The following is a 17,734-nucleotide window of genomic DNA, read 5'->3' on the forward strand; positions in this document are numbered from 1 at the left end:
CGAACAAAACAACTCTATGCATCATATTACCCTTTTGCTCCTGTCTTTAGGATGGGTCAAACTGTTCCTTGTTATGTGTGTGGAATGTGCAAGTATCAGAGTGTTCTGATACCTTTTAGGTATGTGTATTTTTGCAAGATCTCCCCTTTCCTTGCCAGCTTCTGTGAACAGAGCCTGCCTCTGGCTCACAGTTTAGCTGTGCTTTTTGTTAGTAAAGCCTTGACCATTACTATAGTTCAGGCCTCAGGCCTCTGATACAAGGGTTTGTTTCAGGGCCTCATCTTACTACATGAACTAGTAGACCACTCTGTGGAAAGAGCTGTACTGTATCTTCCTTTTAGATTATGGACTTTTGCAGAGTTTATCCCAAAGTGTCGCACATTCTTCCACAGAAATCTGAACATGATACCTTGCTATTGCCCTTCCCCAAATGTGAGAGAAAGTATGTCACAAGTTAGACACATACAGAACCTTATATCTGGAAATCCAATTTCCTTTTTGTAGCACCTCTTTTGAGAAGCAGATTAAAAAAGGCACATAAAGATACTATTTTCTGATGGATATGAAACTGTATATTAGAGTCGTATAAAGCACAAGGTCTTTGTGAGCCCATTAGAACAGGGGTTCTCAACCTTTTTCTTTCTGAGGCCCCTCCAACATGGCTCCGTGGCCCACCTGTACCACAATAATTGTTTTTCTCCATATAAAAGCTATGGCTGGCATTAAGGGGTAGGAAGCAGGGCAATTGCCTGGGGGTCCACACCATAAGGGGCACCGCAAAGCTAAGTTTTCTCAGGCTTTGGCCCAGATGCTAGAGCTCAGGCCCCCCAAGCTGCAGTCCTGTATGGTGGGGCTTCAGTTTTCTGCCGTGGGCCCTAGCGACTCTAACACCAGCCATGCTTGGTGGACCCCCTGAAACCTGCTCACGGCCTCCCAGGGGGCCCTGAGCCCTGGTTGAGAACCATGGCACTAGAACATATTTACTTAGATCAGTGTCTGTGACATCGAGACAAGCTTTTGAGCTATGCTGATTTTTGTAAATAGTTATTGTCTAAGGTATTATATAACTAATCACTGCAGCTTTTAAAAATCAGTGATATCTATGTATTAATGTGCTGCATTTGTATTGAATTACCCATTGTTTTTATTAAATGAAGGGAAAGTTAAACATCTAATTGACTATGCTTTTGCCTGCAGGGTACACATTTGGCTAGGCAATCTAATGAACTGGTGTTTGTTTGAATGTGCTGTCTTTTTATTTGAGTGTGCGGGCATTCGTTTGCACAGTCTATTCTAATAGGTATAAACATGAAGATGGGTCTCCAGTACTTGCATTCTACTAGAGATGGATATTATTTCTTTGTTTATGTAAGCATTTCCTAGAGGTAGAGTGTGAAGGACTAGCCAGAGCGGTTAATGGAACTGCCAACAGGCCTTTTAGTTGTTCTTAAAAGTCACAACTTTTTTTTTTTAAAGTTAGGGCCTATCACAACAAGTAAATGCTATCAGATAGGAGAAAACACCTTCAGAATGTGTCCTGAGTGTAAATGATGCAGCGATGTTGGGCTGAGTTTGCAGAGAGCCTGAAACAATAACATTGAGATATGACCTGTCCCATTAATTTCAGTGGATTCAAACTCCGATGCCAAAGTGACGCTTCAGATCAGCATTTCCCAGAGATCCTACCTGCAGGGACGTAAAATGAATGCTTTCTCAGTTATAAGCATAGTATTGCTACAATAAACCACAGGAGGGGCTCTAACTTGGAAGGAATTGGTACTATGTATATTGTTGCACATGGAAACATTTCTTGGTAAGAGGATACCTCATGAGATGGACTTTGTTAGGGGGCTTATTCCTTCACCCTCTCACTTCCCTGGTCCTTCTCGCATGAGCAGAGAACAACAATACCCGAAATCTAAAGGCGCAAACAATTCGATGTTTATTGGGGCGAACTTCCAGCAAGCATGATTCCAGTTTCCTTCCTCCGTGTGCCCCTTCCCAGCTCTGACACCACAGAGCCGTCCCTGTTCCCATTCCCTGTTCCCATTCCCCCCTTAGCAAAACATGATTCCAATTTCCCCACCCCCATTCCTTGTTCCCATTCCCCCCTCCTACTTCCTGATTGACTGCAGACTATATAGTAAAACTTGAGTTCTGCTTAGCTATACCTTAACCAATCATTTTACTGAAATTTAACTAACCAGTCCTAACATACTGTAACATGGTTATTTAACCAATTATATCCCACCACCTTAATTGGTTTACACCCAACAAAATTAATTATACAGCAGACAGAAACAATCACAGAACCAGACAGAGATTATACAGACAAACAACAGGGAAGTGGAGACTACAGTGATGGAACAATACAGAAATGAGGATTTTACATCCCAGCTATTGATAAGTGAGTTCTTGCCAGACAGGATGCTATCAAACTTTTACATCTTCTAGGCTCTTCCCTGTCTCCGGAGGTGATAGGAATATCAGGACAGGATTGTTTTCCTAACAGCCCAATAGCACCTTATTTCAATGTGACTAGTTTGGAATGTGAGGATGTCACTGTTCACTTTTCAGCTTATGGCTGCCTCTGCTGCTTAGCCAAAGGCCTTACTTAGCCTAAGAGCAGAGCCTCAGACTGTCCCTTACGCCGTCAGACAGTGATTTTGATTCTTTCTTTTATACCTCTATAACTAGCTAAGTGATAAGAATACACCTAAATTCTTAAAGTATAGGCCTTTAAGAAGTGGCAGTGTGAACGCGCTCTCCTGCCAACAAAGCTAATGCCACTCGCGGGGCTGGAAGTATTTTGTCAGCAAAAGTGCTGACAAAATACTGACAGAGAGCATTCACACCGGCTGACCTTTTAGCGACAAGGCTGTGTTGACACATCCTTGTCACTAAAAGCTGCGTAGTGTAGACCAGCCCTTAGATTCATCTACTGTGAAGAAGAGTTACTATGTTCTGCAAAACCTGCCTTGAAGTAAGGGAGTGCTGTCCCGCACGCTCCAATCTTTGTGCTTAAGTATGTCCTATGTATGTAATTGGCCAAAAATTTGGAGAGGTCTTTTGTCTGGATGTTCCTTAAGCCTCATGATTTTGGCTTGCCCATGGGTTGGAGGGCCTGGGGTACGGCCTGATTACAGGACATACCACACCTGGGTTGGATCAGATGATCCTAGGGTAAAAGGCAGCAGGAAGCTGCAGTGAGGGAACTGTAGCGTGAAGTTGCAGGGAAAGAGGGTCTTCAGTCATGGTCCCTCGGGATGGGACAGTTCCTTAGGAACCAAGGGCTAAGCACAGCTTAAACCTGGGTGGAAGATTGTTCATGTTTATTTGAGAACGTTGTTAATTTAATGAAAAACCCAACCCCCTAAGAAGAGCTGTGATTGAAAGAGAGACTGGAGTTTGTTGAAGGAGCCCTGGTGAAGGGGAAAACAGGAGTAGAACACAACAGAGGTTTTCCTATCCACCAGGGGCACCCAGGTGGTTGCCAGCCCTTTTGTGGGGAGGTATTTTACTTCCTCCTTCAAAAACCACAAATAAATACAAACTTTTTGGTACATGCAGTGCTGACCTTGTGCCAGTCAGTGTTTATCATTATACTCTTCACTGTGGGACATCCGTTGAGCTAGTCACTCTCCAGGACTGAGAGTCCTTCACAGATGGTCTTTTTAGAAAGAAGATAACCTACTTACTTTGGGATTCTACTTCTCTGAAGCCACTCTCACAGAGCGCCCCCGAGGGCTTGGGGATGTGAGTGATGGGGTTTACCTGTCCGTTACTTGCTCTGGAATAATCTTCTTTTTTTTATGTATAGTCAATCACAAACATTTAAAAATGGAATTCGAGATCTAGAGGAGCTCTTGCTTCCCACTCTTGAAAGGAAATTATAGAGTGTTCTGGGTCCTCTGAGTGTAGAGTGTCTTCAGTGGGGCAGAGCCCATGAGTCAGCCTGTAGGTGTCTGAGTTTAAAATATCTTGAGAAAGGGGGGGAGTTTTCTGCATGACTCTTAGAAGACCCAGGAGAGCAAAGCTAGGTAAGCGGATGTGATTCTGCTTCTCTTAAAATAAGGCAAATCCCCCTTTCCTTAGTTCTGCACCTTGAACTGTAAGAAATTGCTGTGGTGGCTCAGCATGAGCGAGGTGAGGAACTATGGAGATTGCCAACAAGGTGGAAAGAATTGCAGTTCTAAGTCCTTTACCGGCATTAACTAACTATGGTATAAGGGGTTCATGGCATAAGGGGGGGAAGGGATGGGGGAAAGGCCAGACTGTGGGAGAACACACTACATTGAGTGCATAGACACATGAGGGGTCTCTGACCCTGAAAAAATTCCTACAAGGAAGCCTTTCAACTCCCTCCCGACGAATGACAAAATTCTCATTATTGGGTGTGGAGGTGTTAGAAGAAAAATAGACGCAATTTAATTCTTTTGAAGATGAGAATTATATCTGAGTTCTCTTGGCTATCAGTCCGATTCACTTCAACTAGAGTGAGTAGCCAAAAAAATCCAAAAAACCCTAAAAGATTCCTTAATTTGTGAACTGTTCCTTTGGCCCTGCATTTTAAATCCTGGGTTCCATTAGATTAGCTGGATGAAATTTAAGTCTACCAAGTTTAAATGTTTAACAAGAGTTTCTCCCTTATGTACTAAAATTTTTTTTTTAAGTGAAGGTTTTGGTTTGCTGAAAACTGTGTTCAAATTACAAGCTATCCCTTTCAGATTTTTAAGGGGCTTCCTGGTCCTGCTTGCAGGCTAGGGGGTTCTGTAGAGAAGTGTGTGATCTGGGCATGAAGCAGTCAGTCTGCAAAGAGCCAGCCTAGAGCAAGGTGGGGTGAGTTGTGCTGCTCTGCCATAGGAAGCTGTCTGCTCTGTGTGTGTCTGGTTTTGGCTCTTGTGTGTTGAGGTTCTTGATTCTAAGAAATAACATTGACTTTATGTTGCAACATTCCAGAAAGAGTATTTTATTTTTTAATCTAACTTCTCTGTGTGCCCACTGTGAATGTAACAATGGTGTAGCATCTTTTTTTTTGTTTTTTGTTAAAGGAATGATCCATATTGGTAAAAATTCCATTGTCCGACTTTCTCAGTTGTGATCATGCTCCCCTTATTTACATTCGGATTTTTCTTGTAGGGATTTCCTTCCACGAGGATCTGGAATTGTAACAAGGCGACCATTGGTTCTACAGCTTGTCACTGCCAAAACAGGTATTTTGCCTGATGTATATCCCTCTTATAGAGTTCAGCATCAAAGTATTTTTACTTGAATGTTTTTTTAAGTGTTATAAACCTGTCAGTGTGAGGGTTTACGCCAGTCTTTTGAGTTGTAAACAGACTATTCAAAGTAGTTTGCCATGGGGAAGAAAGGTCCCAACACTGCAAACGCTTACACACGTGCATGGTCCCATTGAGTTCATTGTCCCATCTGGGTCATAGTCTGTAATAATTTTGGGTAAACTTTAGAGCATGCCATATTTTCAAGTAACTATTGGTTGCTTTTAATGGCTAAACGTGAAAAGTAGAAAAAAAGGTATATATGTACTAGTTATTTTAGAGAAAAAGAATTACCTTTAAATGTTAGATTAGATATGTTTGTTCTCAGTAACCCGTAAAATTAGGTTTAACAAAATAACATATAACCAAAATGGACATACAGGGACTTCAGTTTTGCTCTCCAGGGCAGTCAGTGGTGGTTGCAAACAGCCTGTTTCCTCCAGTAACTTTTCCATGTCATGAGTTGTGGAAATTTCTGGAGAAGGGCAAAGTTGGCAGTAATAGAAGTTCCTGAATCAAAAAAATTATCTGACCAAAAATTATACTCTATCTTGGACACAATATTGTGTATGCAAAACTGAACGTATTTGTCAGCATTAGTTAACTTATGCTTATCTAAATGGACTTTCATCTGCCATTGTGCTGTCCAATCTCCCACTGTGTTCAAAGCCTTCTGGAACTTCTCATAATCCCACTGGTTTTTAATAGCCAAAACATAATGTGTTCAGTAATCTTCACTAGCTTGCTCTTGACTTAAGCCTTAAATTGCTAAAATATGGTAAATAAAAACAAACACTACATTAAAAGAGTATTCAGGTGGCAAAGGCAAGCACTCAGAAGTTATGAAATGCCAGAATTAAAGTTGTTGGTGCAACCTTAATTTAGTTCGCTTGTGTGAGTGCATTATTACAGAGTCTTGAATTACTTGATCAGAGTACTACCTTTCCACAGGATCCCTGCCTCATTCTGTGAATGGATTATTATTCAAAATTTCTTTTTATCTTCCTTGTTCATTGTGTAGTCTGTGCTGCGTGTAAAATTATTAAGTTCCTCGGTGATGTGCTTTATAAACGTTAATGAGTTTATCTGCACAACACCATTGGGATATTGGGTGATTTTATTATCCACATTTTACAGAAAGGAAAAAGGTAAACAAATACAATTGTGCAACTGTATCATCCCTACCATGATCCTCAGCAAGGTATGAGCCATGAATGTTCAGCTCTGCAGCAGACTTCTACCACTTGTGCTATAGAACAACTAGCTACAGTAGCTAGTATCTGAAAAGGGGTGGAGGGAACGGGCCGTGTGCAGGGTGCTTGGGTGGAGGCCAGCCCAGCATGCCCTAGAGAAAAATTGAGGGATCTACCTGTGCCCCCTGGCCAATCCTTCATATTCCCTGGGGGGGGGGGGGCATGCCCCTGTCTTTTGGGAAATGCTGGCCTATTTATTAATTTTTCATTGTTATATAATAAGACTTTGCTCCTTTTTCGCTTGTTTTTTTTTTTTTTTTTTTTTTAAGAAACTTCAAGTAAATTGGATCCCCTGGGTCACCTTTGTCTATTGCCCCAATTTAAAAAATAAAGAACCCACAGTTGTAGCAGGTTAGAGAAGCACAATTTTCTCTGACAGGAGCTGTGCAGGTTTGATTTTATCAAGTTTATACTTACCTGACTGTTGGGGAAATCTAATTAAAGATAGACTAGTACAACAGTTTCCCCAGTACTATGAAGAGACTCTCCAACCTGTAGTCCTAGGATCTTTCCTGGCTCCTTTTCTATTAAAGTGGAATAAGTTTAAAAAAAAAAAACTACAATGGGGTGATGCCATGGTTCTTGGGATACCCAGGACTGAGAGTCCCCTTGTTACCCCCTGCAGCCCCTCAGAGGCTTGCTTGTGTTTAACTGGGTGTTAGTTCCCTTACACTACCAGTCTGTTAGCCACTCAAGCAGTCTGCAAGCCCTTACTTTGTCTTGCAGGTTAACAATAGGTGCATCCCAGTCCTGACCCCCTTCAAAGCATCCCCTGTAGTGTCTAGTCCCTTATCCACTGAACACTCAGAGAAATACCACATCTGCTGTCCCCAAGGGAATAGTGTACACTCCAGCTTGTATGATTCAACTCAGGATCATCACCTAGCTTAATAACACAGCACTGAGGTATATTTACAGTGAAAACCACAATAAGTTGATTGTCAAAGATTCAAGAGACAGTGAGTAAGGATAACTGAAACAGGCTAGATATAAAACAAAATCATAACATGCTTTCTAGAGGCTAAACTTAATTTAACAGGCTAACCTTCTGTCTAAAGACGTTTATCTTACCACCCCCCCACCCCCCGAGTCCTTTGCAGTGTTTTCAACCCAGGTTGGTTGAGATTCTGTTTTCATGAATGTAAACATGCTGTCCGTTTTCTTCCTAGGTGCAGAATGGTGGGATGTCTTTGTTCCCCATTTATATAATCCAGCCAATGTTTCAAGCCTATTGCAAGATAAGATTCTCTTCCTTTATTGTGTGCTCTTCCTGTTGACTTCATAGCTCTCTGACTCTGCATGCAAATGTGCCATTGTGAGCCTGGCTTTCATTTAAGACCTCACACAAGATTCTTTGGTGAACCAGAATGAACATACTAGTATCAGGATATTCTTGTAACCCCCTTGCCAGCTGGGTCACAGGTGAGGAACACCTTTCTTAATATTGTCAAGGGGAAGGAGACTATATGTGTGAGTATAAGAGGGTATTAGCAACTCATTTTGATTTGTGAAGTTGAGGGGCTTCTCAGGTGTTGAGGGGTTGGTAGATGGCGCTAAGGGCTAGGGATGAGATTGGACTGGGGGCAGATGGCAAAAGAGGTTGAGGGTTTGGCAGCTCAGGTGTTGTTGCACACTAGAGCTGCTTGCAAACTTTGGCAACTGGGGACATGTTGTGGAAGGGTACAGGAGGATTTGGCCATTGAGGGGTGTCCGAGACATTGGTATAGAATGGTCTGGCATTTGTATGGGAAGGGATGGATCTTGTGTGTCGGTTTGAAAGGCAGTGGGCTAGGTATTTAAAATGAAATACTTCACTAATTAAGAGATATATCTGGTGGAAGACTTACTTTTAAGTGGGGTTTTCTGTGCTTCCTCTTTTAAAAGCAGTCTTGGCAATTACCTGGATATTGTGTAGTGATCCATTGTGGTCTTGCTGTTTAGTCAGATTGATAATTTTATGGTCGGAACAGAGGTTAGTTTAAGTATTGCTCGTATATCACATCTTATGCTCCTAGTACTCCCATAGCTATATAAATCCTGTATTCTCTTACAGCCTCAGGCATGAAGAAAAAGCCTTTCATTAAACATTGTGAGTGACATGAGAGCTCTTAAGCAGCTGGCATTTTCTCTTGACCAAGTCTGATGATGTCAGCAATATCTGGGGGTGTTTTGTCAGGAGAAGTAAAAATCTGGATGTCGTGAGTGATCTTACAATTGAAAGGAAAGTTCTGCTAGAATTGTTCTGATTTATGAGACTCGTATCAGGGCTGCTCAGCTGGTTTTGAACTATAGTTGCAAACAAAGTGGGCTGCATTTGTAAATATATTCTATACTACGCCAGCTTCTCAAAAAAACGACAGTCTTGTAAATGTCCGGAGACTCATCAAATGCTCTGTGCTGGCCACGAGAGAGATTTAATATTCATTGCATGTATAGCATATGGACTTTTGAGAGACTATAGATAAAGTCAAACACATTACTCTCAAGCCAAGTCAACAGCTCATGTTTTAAGTGAAGTGCTTTGCCTTTTTCGAGTAGAGTGATGGAATATGTGACACTTTAAAAACGTTGCTTAAAAGTTGTACCAAATGGACATGCACAGCCTTTGTTCTGTGGTCAGCACAACCTATTCTTTATTTAGCTTTGGTTACCATTATTCTTAATGAAAATACTACATTATGAATGCATGGTGAACAATGCTTTTGTGTCCTATCTCTTTGGAAGCTGTTAGTGAGTGAGAACAAATACAGGTGGCCTCATAGTACTGTGAGTGAGACTTTATATTTAGTGGTGAATGGACTTATTTTGTTATGTATTATGGTGGCCACCATTATTACAGGCTTCTTTGAGCATTGCCTGAACTGATCCCTACACTGGGTGATGTGTGCACTTCAGCGCACAAGCTCAGAAGTTTCTGGGTAAATGTCCATTGGGGTGTGTGTACATCCTATTTGTTTCCTTGAAGTACAGGGACAGTTTTTTTCTGACTGCCACATACATTGAGCGGAAACTTGGTGGTTATGTGTTGCTACCCCTGTTCGTCCATTACAGAAACCTTTGTCTCTTCGAGACTTCTGCTCCCAGATGCAGTGATGACTCTTCAGAGCCTAGAAAGACAAGGTACAAATGGAACCATGAGAATATCTGACACTGTGACTGACCCAGGGCCAGGACAGCTCTGGCATTGGGCAGTTCCTGAATATCAGGAATGTTTTCTGTGCCAGGGATCCTTGGGAGCTTAGCTTTCAGGTGTGTCAGGGCTGAGTGCCTTGGCACTGGGTCTATTGTTTTAATTTCCTTCATTGCTGTGTACCTTGTTGTTGGGTTCTGTAGTGTCAGGAGGAAGTCTTCTATGCCAGATGCTTCAGCATCACCTGTTTGGGTATTTATGGTCTTGTATGTAGGGTTGGTTACTAACTTTTCCAGTTCCTCCTTTACCACCTGTGCATTTGGTCCTTTCTGCCTATTCTTCTATGGTTCTGGTCAGCTCAAAACAGATGAGGCATTGTCTTTTTCACAGGACAGGTCCTTGTGTTTTGGTCCAAGAAATGGTGTGCTGTCCAGGGCCTGGTCTCCTATTGCTTTTGCCAATGCTCTGCTCCAATACTTATTTAGAAGCATCTATTAGACCACACACGTTGGTTTATAATGACCACAGATGGCAGTCTTTGGGTAGTTTAGGGTGCTGAATGATCTAAAATGTTCCTATGAAATGGTCTTCTCTAGAGCATATAATAAACACAAATGTGTTAGAACTCAGGGCTGTGAGAAGGATGCTTTTAGCTTTCAGAAGCTGTTAGACCGAGAACTTCATGTTTCTTCAGGGCAGACAATACAGCGGTGGTGGCTTATCCTAACCCCTCAGAATATGTATCTGTGGGATGAATCCAAACCCCTGTTTCTCTATGTGAAGAGAAACCTTGCTGTGGAGGTCAGCCATCTTGCAGGGAAATATGTTTGCCTAGCAGTTGGTCTGTTGGGTGAAAGAAGCCCCCTTCTTGCAGGGATTCTCAAACTGTGGGTCGGGACCCCAAAAATGGGGTCACCAAGGCTGATGTTAGACGTGCTGGGGCCAGGGCCAAAGCCAAAGCCCAAGCACCGCCGCCCGGGGCTGAAACAGAAGCCCAAGCCCCACTGCCCAGGACTGAAGCCGAAGCCTGAGGGCTTCAGCCCTGGGCAGGAGGACTAAGGTTACATGCCCCCAACCCGGGGCAGAAGCCCTGGGGCAGCTTTGGCCTCCCTGCCTAGGGCAGTGGGGCTTGGGAGGGTTTGGGCTTTGGTCCTCCTTCCTGGAGTCGTGTAGTAATTTTTGTTGTCAGATGGGGGTCACGGTGCAATGAAGCTTGAGGACCACTGTTCTAGATTATGGTGTTCAGATGTGGAGAGTTACTCTCCTTAAACCTGACTTTGTCTGCTTTTAATGCCAAACTGCCCTGGTATTTCAGCAGCTACCATAATCCTCATATGATGACCTTGATCTCATAGAATGCCTGTCTCATGTACTTTTCTATTCCTGGTCTCCTTCCAGGAGGAGATCTAGATTCTCTTTTTTCCTTTGCTTGTGCTCTTAAAGAGCCTCTTCTCTTCTCTATCCTTAGGAATTAAGTCTCAACACTTAGCATGATCTCAGGTTAAGATCATGTGGGCACCCTTTTGGTTTAGTGGTCTGCTGTTCCCCCCCCCACCCCATAGCTACATATCTGGAGTCCCATTTTAGGCCCATCATTTACATGTAGAGTTGGTTTCTTGTTCTTCTGCTGGTTTCTTTGAACCTCTGAACTATGTGTCCTTGAGCCTGATAACCCCTTAAGTGTTGTTCTTTGTAGTTATAGTTTCTGAAAGAAGGGTTAGTGAGCTGCTAGTTTTCTTTTTGATTTTTGTCCTGTCACGTACATGCAGCTTTCTAGTGGCTAGGAAACAAATGTGTTTGAATGTAAACATTCCAAGTAGTAAAGATGAGAAGTGAAATACAGGACCTTCTACATGATATACTTTTAGAAAAAAGACCACTTTGAAAATTTTCCATGAGATACAGTGGTGCTGTAAGAATTTTTATAGTGGGGGTCCTGAAGGAGGAAACCATGTATTTTGATTGTTATTACTACTTCAGCCCCCTAGTTCCAGCACCTATGATGAGATATGCAGCTTGGAAGTCTTGCTAGGTGTCTGGTCTGGCTAAGAAATGAATGAGATCAAATATTGTTTTTATGGAAAGTATATAAATATTTTTAAAATATTGCAGCTGATTATGCATCGGGGAGGCAGGATGGTTCTGTGGCTAAGGCAAAGGACTAAGCATCATGAGAATTAGGTTCTCTTCCTGGATCTGCCACAGATTTTTTGGGAAATCTTAGGCAAATCACTTTATTTATTTTTGCCTTAGGGTATGGCTACACTTGTAGCTGTACAGCGCTGTGAGTTAAACCTAAAGCTGAGTAGGGAAAGTGCTGCAGTCTGTCCACACTGACAGCTGCCAGCGCACTGTCATGGCCACATTTGCGGCACTTGCAGCGGCATTGGGAGCAGTGCATTATGGGCAGCTATCCCACAGAGCACCTCTTCCCATTCTGGCACCGTGGGTTGTGGGAAGGAGGCGAGGGGGGGCATTCTGGGTCCTGTCCCAACGCCCTGTCATGCATCGCTTTGCATCCCAGCAATCCCTGTGTTTCCATCCACATTTGGTGCCATCTTTCAACAGTTTCTGTGCAGCGCGATCTGTGTTCCGTTTTGGTCTGCGGGAAATGGAGCCCGAACTGCTGAGGAGTATGCTGACGAGTCTCGCCAGCACGTCATGTTTGGCAGTCGAGCTATTCCTTAAGATCCAAAGTGACAGTGAGAAGTCTGACAATGATAGCAAGTTCTGTAACGCGTACGACACAAAATTGCTTGTGGCATTCACGGACATGCTCAGCACCGTGGAACGCTGCTTTTGGGCTCGGGAAACAAGCACTGAGTGGTGGGATCACATCGTCATGCAAGTCTGGGATGACGAGCAGTGGCTACAAAACTTTCGGATGAGAAAAGCCACTTTCATGGGACTGTGTGAGGAGCTCGCCCCCATCCTGCGGCGCAAGGACATGAGATTGAGAGCTGCCCTGCCGGTGGAGAAGCGGGTGGCTATTGCAATTTGGAAGCTGGCAACTCCAGACAGCTACTAATCGGTTGCGAACCAGTTTGGAGTGGGAAAGTCGACCGTTGGAATTGTGTTGATGCAAGTTTGCAGGGCCATTAATCGCATCCTGCTCAGAAGAACCGTACTCCGGGTAACATGCAGGACGTTGTGGATGGCTTTGCACAAATGGGTTTCCCTAACTGTGGAGCGGCGATAGATGGGACGCATATTCCTATTCTGGCACCACCCCATCTAGCATCCGAGTACGTTAATCGGAAGGGGTATTTCTCTATGGTTCTCCAGGCGCTTGTGGATCACCGTGGGTGTTTCATTGACATTAACGCAGGCTGGCCCGGAAAGGTGCATGATGCACACATCTTTCAGAACACTGGCCTGTTCAGGAAGCTGCAGGCCGGGACTTTTTTCCCAGAGCGGAATATCACAGTAGGGGAAGTCGAAATGCCCATTGTGATCATTGGAGACCCCGCTTACCGTTAATGCCGTGGCTCATGAAACCTACACAGGGAGCCTTGACAGCAGCAAGGAACGGTTCAGGCTGAGCCGGTGCCGAATGACTGTGGAGTGTGCTTTTGGCCATTTAAAGGGCCGCTGGCGATCTCTGTATGGGAAGCTGGACTTGGCCGAAAACAGCATCCCCGGGGGTTATATCCGCGTGCTGTACCCTCCATAATATTTGTGAAGGGAAGGGTGAAAGCTTCACTCAGGCATGGACCTCCAATGTTCAACACCTGGAGGCTGAATTTGCACAGCCAGAGAGCAGGGCTGTTAGAAGGGCCCAGCACGGGGCTGCAAGCATTAGGGATGCCTTGAGGGAGCAATTTGAGGCTGAAAACCAGCAGTAATGTCTGGTGCCCTGCACGGAAGTGAAGTGCAGTGGTTACAATGTCAGTAGGAATCTGTGTTTGCTAAGCTGATTTGCAGTGCCTGTTTCTTTCCTGTGCTAAGGTATCTTTTAAGGTATCTTTTACTTTATGCAATAATAAAGAATGTTTTCAAAGCCAAAAAATCCATTTATTGAAAAGAAAATTCATTTATTGAAAGAAACACAACTGTCTGGGAATCAGAAAGGGCAAGGAGGTGGGGTGGGGAACGGTACAATCATAGATTTGCGTATGTCCTGTGGGGAGTGCTGTGCAAAGAGTGCTGCACTTCAGGATGGCTATACTGCATGGCGATGGGGGTTGAGTGCAGAGGGTAAGGGTCGTAGTTCTCAGGGCTGATTGTGAAGATACAGGTGTTGGAGGCAGCTGGTGGCGGTAAGAACCCAGATGTTGAGGAAAGTGGGTTGGAGGTGACATGGGGGCACAAGGGAAAGAGTTTTAGGACAAAGGTTGCAGGGGGGGGGGCGGGCGCGGTAGTGCTCTGCCTGCATGGCTACAAACGCCTGGATAAAGTCAGCTTGGCGCTCCATGATGCTTATCAGCCGATCCGTGCTTTGCTTCCGGTGCACTGCATTTTCCTTGCGGATCCTGCTTTCGCTCTCTCTCCACTTCTGCGCTTTTTGATTTTCTGTAAGAGATTGATGCATCACTTTGTGCAGCATGTCGTCTTTGCTTTTTCGCGGTCTCTTCCGGAGTTTTTGCAGTCTCTCAGCCGGTGATAACACGGATGGCTGAGATCGCAAGGTTGCGTTTGTAAATGCAAAATGCAACACTTAACAGAGGCAGCATTGTTTATACCAGACAGAGTAATGATTCCCCCACACTTAAGGAGGGCAAACAGTCTACACAATAGCATAATTTTCCTGTCCCAAAGAGAGCGCACATAACCCACGAGAGCCCCAAAATGATGAGTAAGGGGGACTGATTGTTTCAGGGCTGTACTGTCCTCTGGGTTTCTGTGCCTTGGGGAGAGCCAACAGCTGCAGGGGGCACCTACACTGAACGCTGTCCCAACATTTTCCACAGGAGTTTATCCTGGAAGATATCTCGCTGCTGAGGGTGACCTGGGAAGCAAGGGAGGGTCTTCTACTGCAATCCGGCTTTCGCCCTGGCCCATATGCAACTTTCCTGTGTGCAGCAATGGTCCCCTCGCCCCTCGCGGAACAGTGGCGCAGACACGTTAGCCTGACTGGGACAAGGACCACGGTGGCTCTTCCAATAAACCTGCGCAAGCGCATTGCCCACGTTCTGGATGAAACTTTCTAAGAGATTACCAAGGCCGATTACCGCGATGTGATAGACCACATCAATGCACTATTCGGCATCTAGGCATGCATGCAGCCCTAACCCTCCTCTCCCAAAGAGCCCACACCAAAAAAATTCCTTACCGGAAAAAAAAACTTCCCCGCAAAAAAACAAAAAACCCACTTACTGGGAACCTGCTCTTCTGTTTGTCCTGCGCCAAATACCGGCCGCTGCGACTGGCTACCTTCCTCCTGGCTCGAGAAGAGCTCCTGGCTGCATGCCTCCAGGGATTCCGGTGTTCTCCCCCCGCCCCAGCACCCTCACTCCCGCTTTCCTCCTCCTCCTCCCCCCGCTCTGAAGTGTCCATGGTGGTGCTCGGAGTGGAGGTGGGGTCACCCCCAAGTATCGCATCCAGCTCTTTGTAGAAACGGCAGGTCGTGGGGGCAGCACCGGAGCGGCGGTTTGCCTCGCGGGCTTTGTGGTAGGCATTCCGCAGCTCCTTCACTTTAAGCCTGCACTGCAGTGCATCCTCGTCATGGCCCCTTTCCATCATGGCCCTTGATATCTGCCTGAATATATCGTAATTCCTACGGCTGGAGTGCAGCTGGGACTGGACAGCTTCCTCCCCCTCCAAACACTGAGGTCCAGCAACTCGCCAGTGCTCCATGCTGGGGCTCGCTTGGCGTGTAGAGGCATGGTCACCTGGAAAGATTAACTGATTGCTCAGCCAGGGGTGCAGTGCTAACAGGAAGGGGATTTTTAAAATTCCCGGGGAATATAAAGGGTGGGTCTGACGGTTGGTCACCTGAAGCCAGGGCAGTTCGAACTGATGAGCAGAGTGGCTAGAACAGGCATTGTGGGATACTGCCGAATACTTCTGGAGGCCAATCAGAGCGCATTGGGCGGCCACACTGGCACCGCAGTGCAGCAGCGGCAGCGCAATACTCTTTATTCCTCTCGGGGAGGTGGAGTACAAGCAGCGCTGTAGCCGCGGAGATACAGCGCTGTATGTGCCTTGCCAGTGTGGACGGGGAGTGAGTTACAAAGCTGTGGGTGGCTTTACTGCATTGTAATTCTTAAGTGTAGCCAAGGCCTTAATTTTCCTCTTTTGTAAAATTGGGATAATCCTACCTAATTACATGGGTTTCATGGGGCTATACTGTTTGTTGTGCATACAAGAACAAAAAACAACAAAACCCCACACGAAGCTTCAGGTTGCTATAGATCTTCTATTAAACTCATTTGTTCTGCAGATAATCCTTATTTAACCTAGGAGGCTAAAATGTTTTAGCTGGGAAAAAAAATCATTTTTCCAATTTAATAGATGCGGTTTTAAAGATTAACTTTTACCCAAATAGGAAAATCCTCAAATCCCATTTCCATTCAAGATTCTAAAGTAACAATGACTGGTTATTTGCCATAGATCACATCTTTAAAATTATAAACTACATTATTTTTTTTCTTGTGATTTAAAAAGCTATGTGCACAATATTCTAGTTCATTCCAGTTCTGTTACTTAAAGTGCTAAATAAAAGGCAAATCACTATTCAAGTTCACATGCCACCATAAATAGATATATAGTGCATATTTTTGTTTTTCTTTATAAGGATTTTAGCTAAAAATTCTTTACTGTGTTTTCTCTGTTTGCTGTGCTTTGTTTGCACCAGTGTGAAAACACATTCATTCATAAATACATAGATATTAAGGTTAGAAGTGATCTTTAGATAATTTAGTTTGACAACACCCATATGACACAGGCCACAGAATTTCACCCAGTTATCCCAGTATTGAGGCCAATAACTTGAGTTTAACTAACGCATCTCTTCCAGAGAGACATCCAGTCTTGATCTGAAGATTCCAATAATGCATAAACCACAACTTCTCTTGGTAGCTTGTTCCAGTGGTTAATCATCTTCACTGTTCAAAATTTGTCTTTCATTTCTAGCCATTGGCTCTTGTTACGCTTTTCTTCATTACCTTGAAGAGCTCTTTAGTACCTGGTATTTTTTTCCTGTGAAGGTACTTACACCATAAGCAAGACATCTTCCATCTTTTTGATAAACCAAACAATTGAGCTCCTTAAGTCTCTTGCTGTAAGGCATTTTCTCCAGCTCTTGAATAACTTTTATGGCTCTTTTCTGCACTCTCTCTCCAATTGTTCAACATCCTTTTTAAAATATGGACAACATATTATGGACCATGTAGTATTCTAGTATTGGTCTTACCAATGCTGTATACAGAAGTAAAATCACCTTCCTACTCCCCACTTGCCTGTTTATATATCCAAGGCTCACATAGGCCCTGTTTGCCAAAGTATCACACTGGAAACTCGTATTGAGTTGCTTGTCCACTATAAATCCTAAATCCATTCCAGAGTCACTGCTTTCCAGGACCCAATTCCCCATTTTGTAGATACAGCCTACATTCTTCTAAATTTGCATTAGACTGTATGAAAACCCATTTTGTTCATTCAGTCTCAGCTTCTGGCAGTATGGGATGGTATCACCGATTATCTTGACTATCAGACATTGATGGACCTATCCTTCATGAACTTATATAATTCTTTTTTGACCCCCAGTTATACTTTTGGCCTTTACAATATCCCATGACAAGGAGTTCCACAGGTTAACTGTGTTGTGTGAAGAAGTACTTCCTTATATTTGTTTTAAACCTCCTGCCTATTTCAGTAATAGTTATGTATGCAAATAATTCCAAAATGGAAGACTGTCAAGGGACATCTTCAGAGTAAAAAGCTTTGAGTCTCATCAAACTGATCTATTTTTTTTTAAGATTAATAAGGAAAGGTAATTTAATTTCAAGTTTTTTGAAGTAAAACTTGCTCTACACACACCCATCTTTTATTGCCAGCTGATGGCAAGACAGAGCTTCCTTTAGTTTCTTTCCCCAAGCAGTTAGCTATTAAAAAACATGAGCTCTGAAAAT

At 43.9% G+C, this 17,734-nt stretch overlaps 1 protein-coding gene across 10 annotated transcripts in view; it reads left to right on the top strand.

Annotated features, from left to right (window-relative positions):
• The window catches only part of DNM3 (dynamin 3), a 345,189-nt gene that overhangs the window by 41,870 nt on the left and 285,585 nt on the right, over positions 1–17,734 (top strand). For 8 of the 10 annotated variants that reach the window (XM_042851247.2, XM_065554695.1, XM_042851256.2 and 5 more), the window contains one exon: positions 5,140–5,213. The exons of 1 other annotated variant lie outside the window; for it this stretch is intronic. In XM_042851247.2, coding sequence (XP_042707181.2) covers positions 5,140–5,213 — 74 coding nt within the window. Of the gene's footprint in view, positions 1–5,139; positions 5,214–7,706; positions 7,955–17,734 lie in introns of those variants that run through there. One more of the 10 variants, XM_065554698.1, reaches the window with a different exon arrangement.

The sequence above is a fragment of the Chrysemys picta genome, chromosome 8, assembly GCF_011386835.1.
Source record: "Chrysemys picta bellii isolate R12L10 chromosome 8, ASM1138683v2, whole genome shotgun sequence".
Lineage (NCBI taxonomy): Eukaryota > Metazoa > Chordata > Testudines > Emydidae > Chrysemys > Chrysemys picta.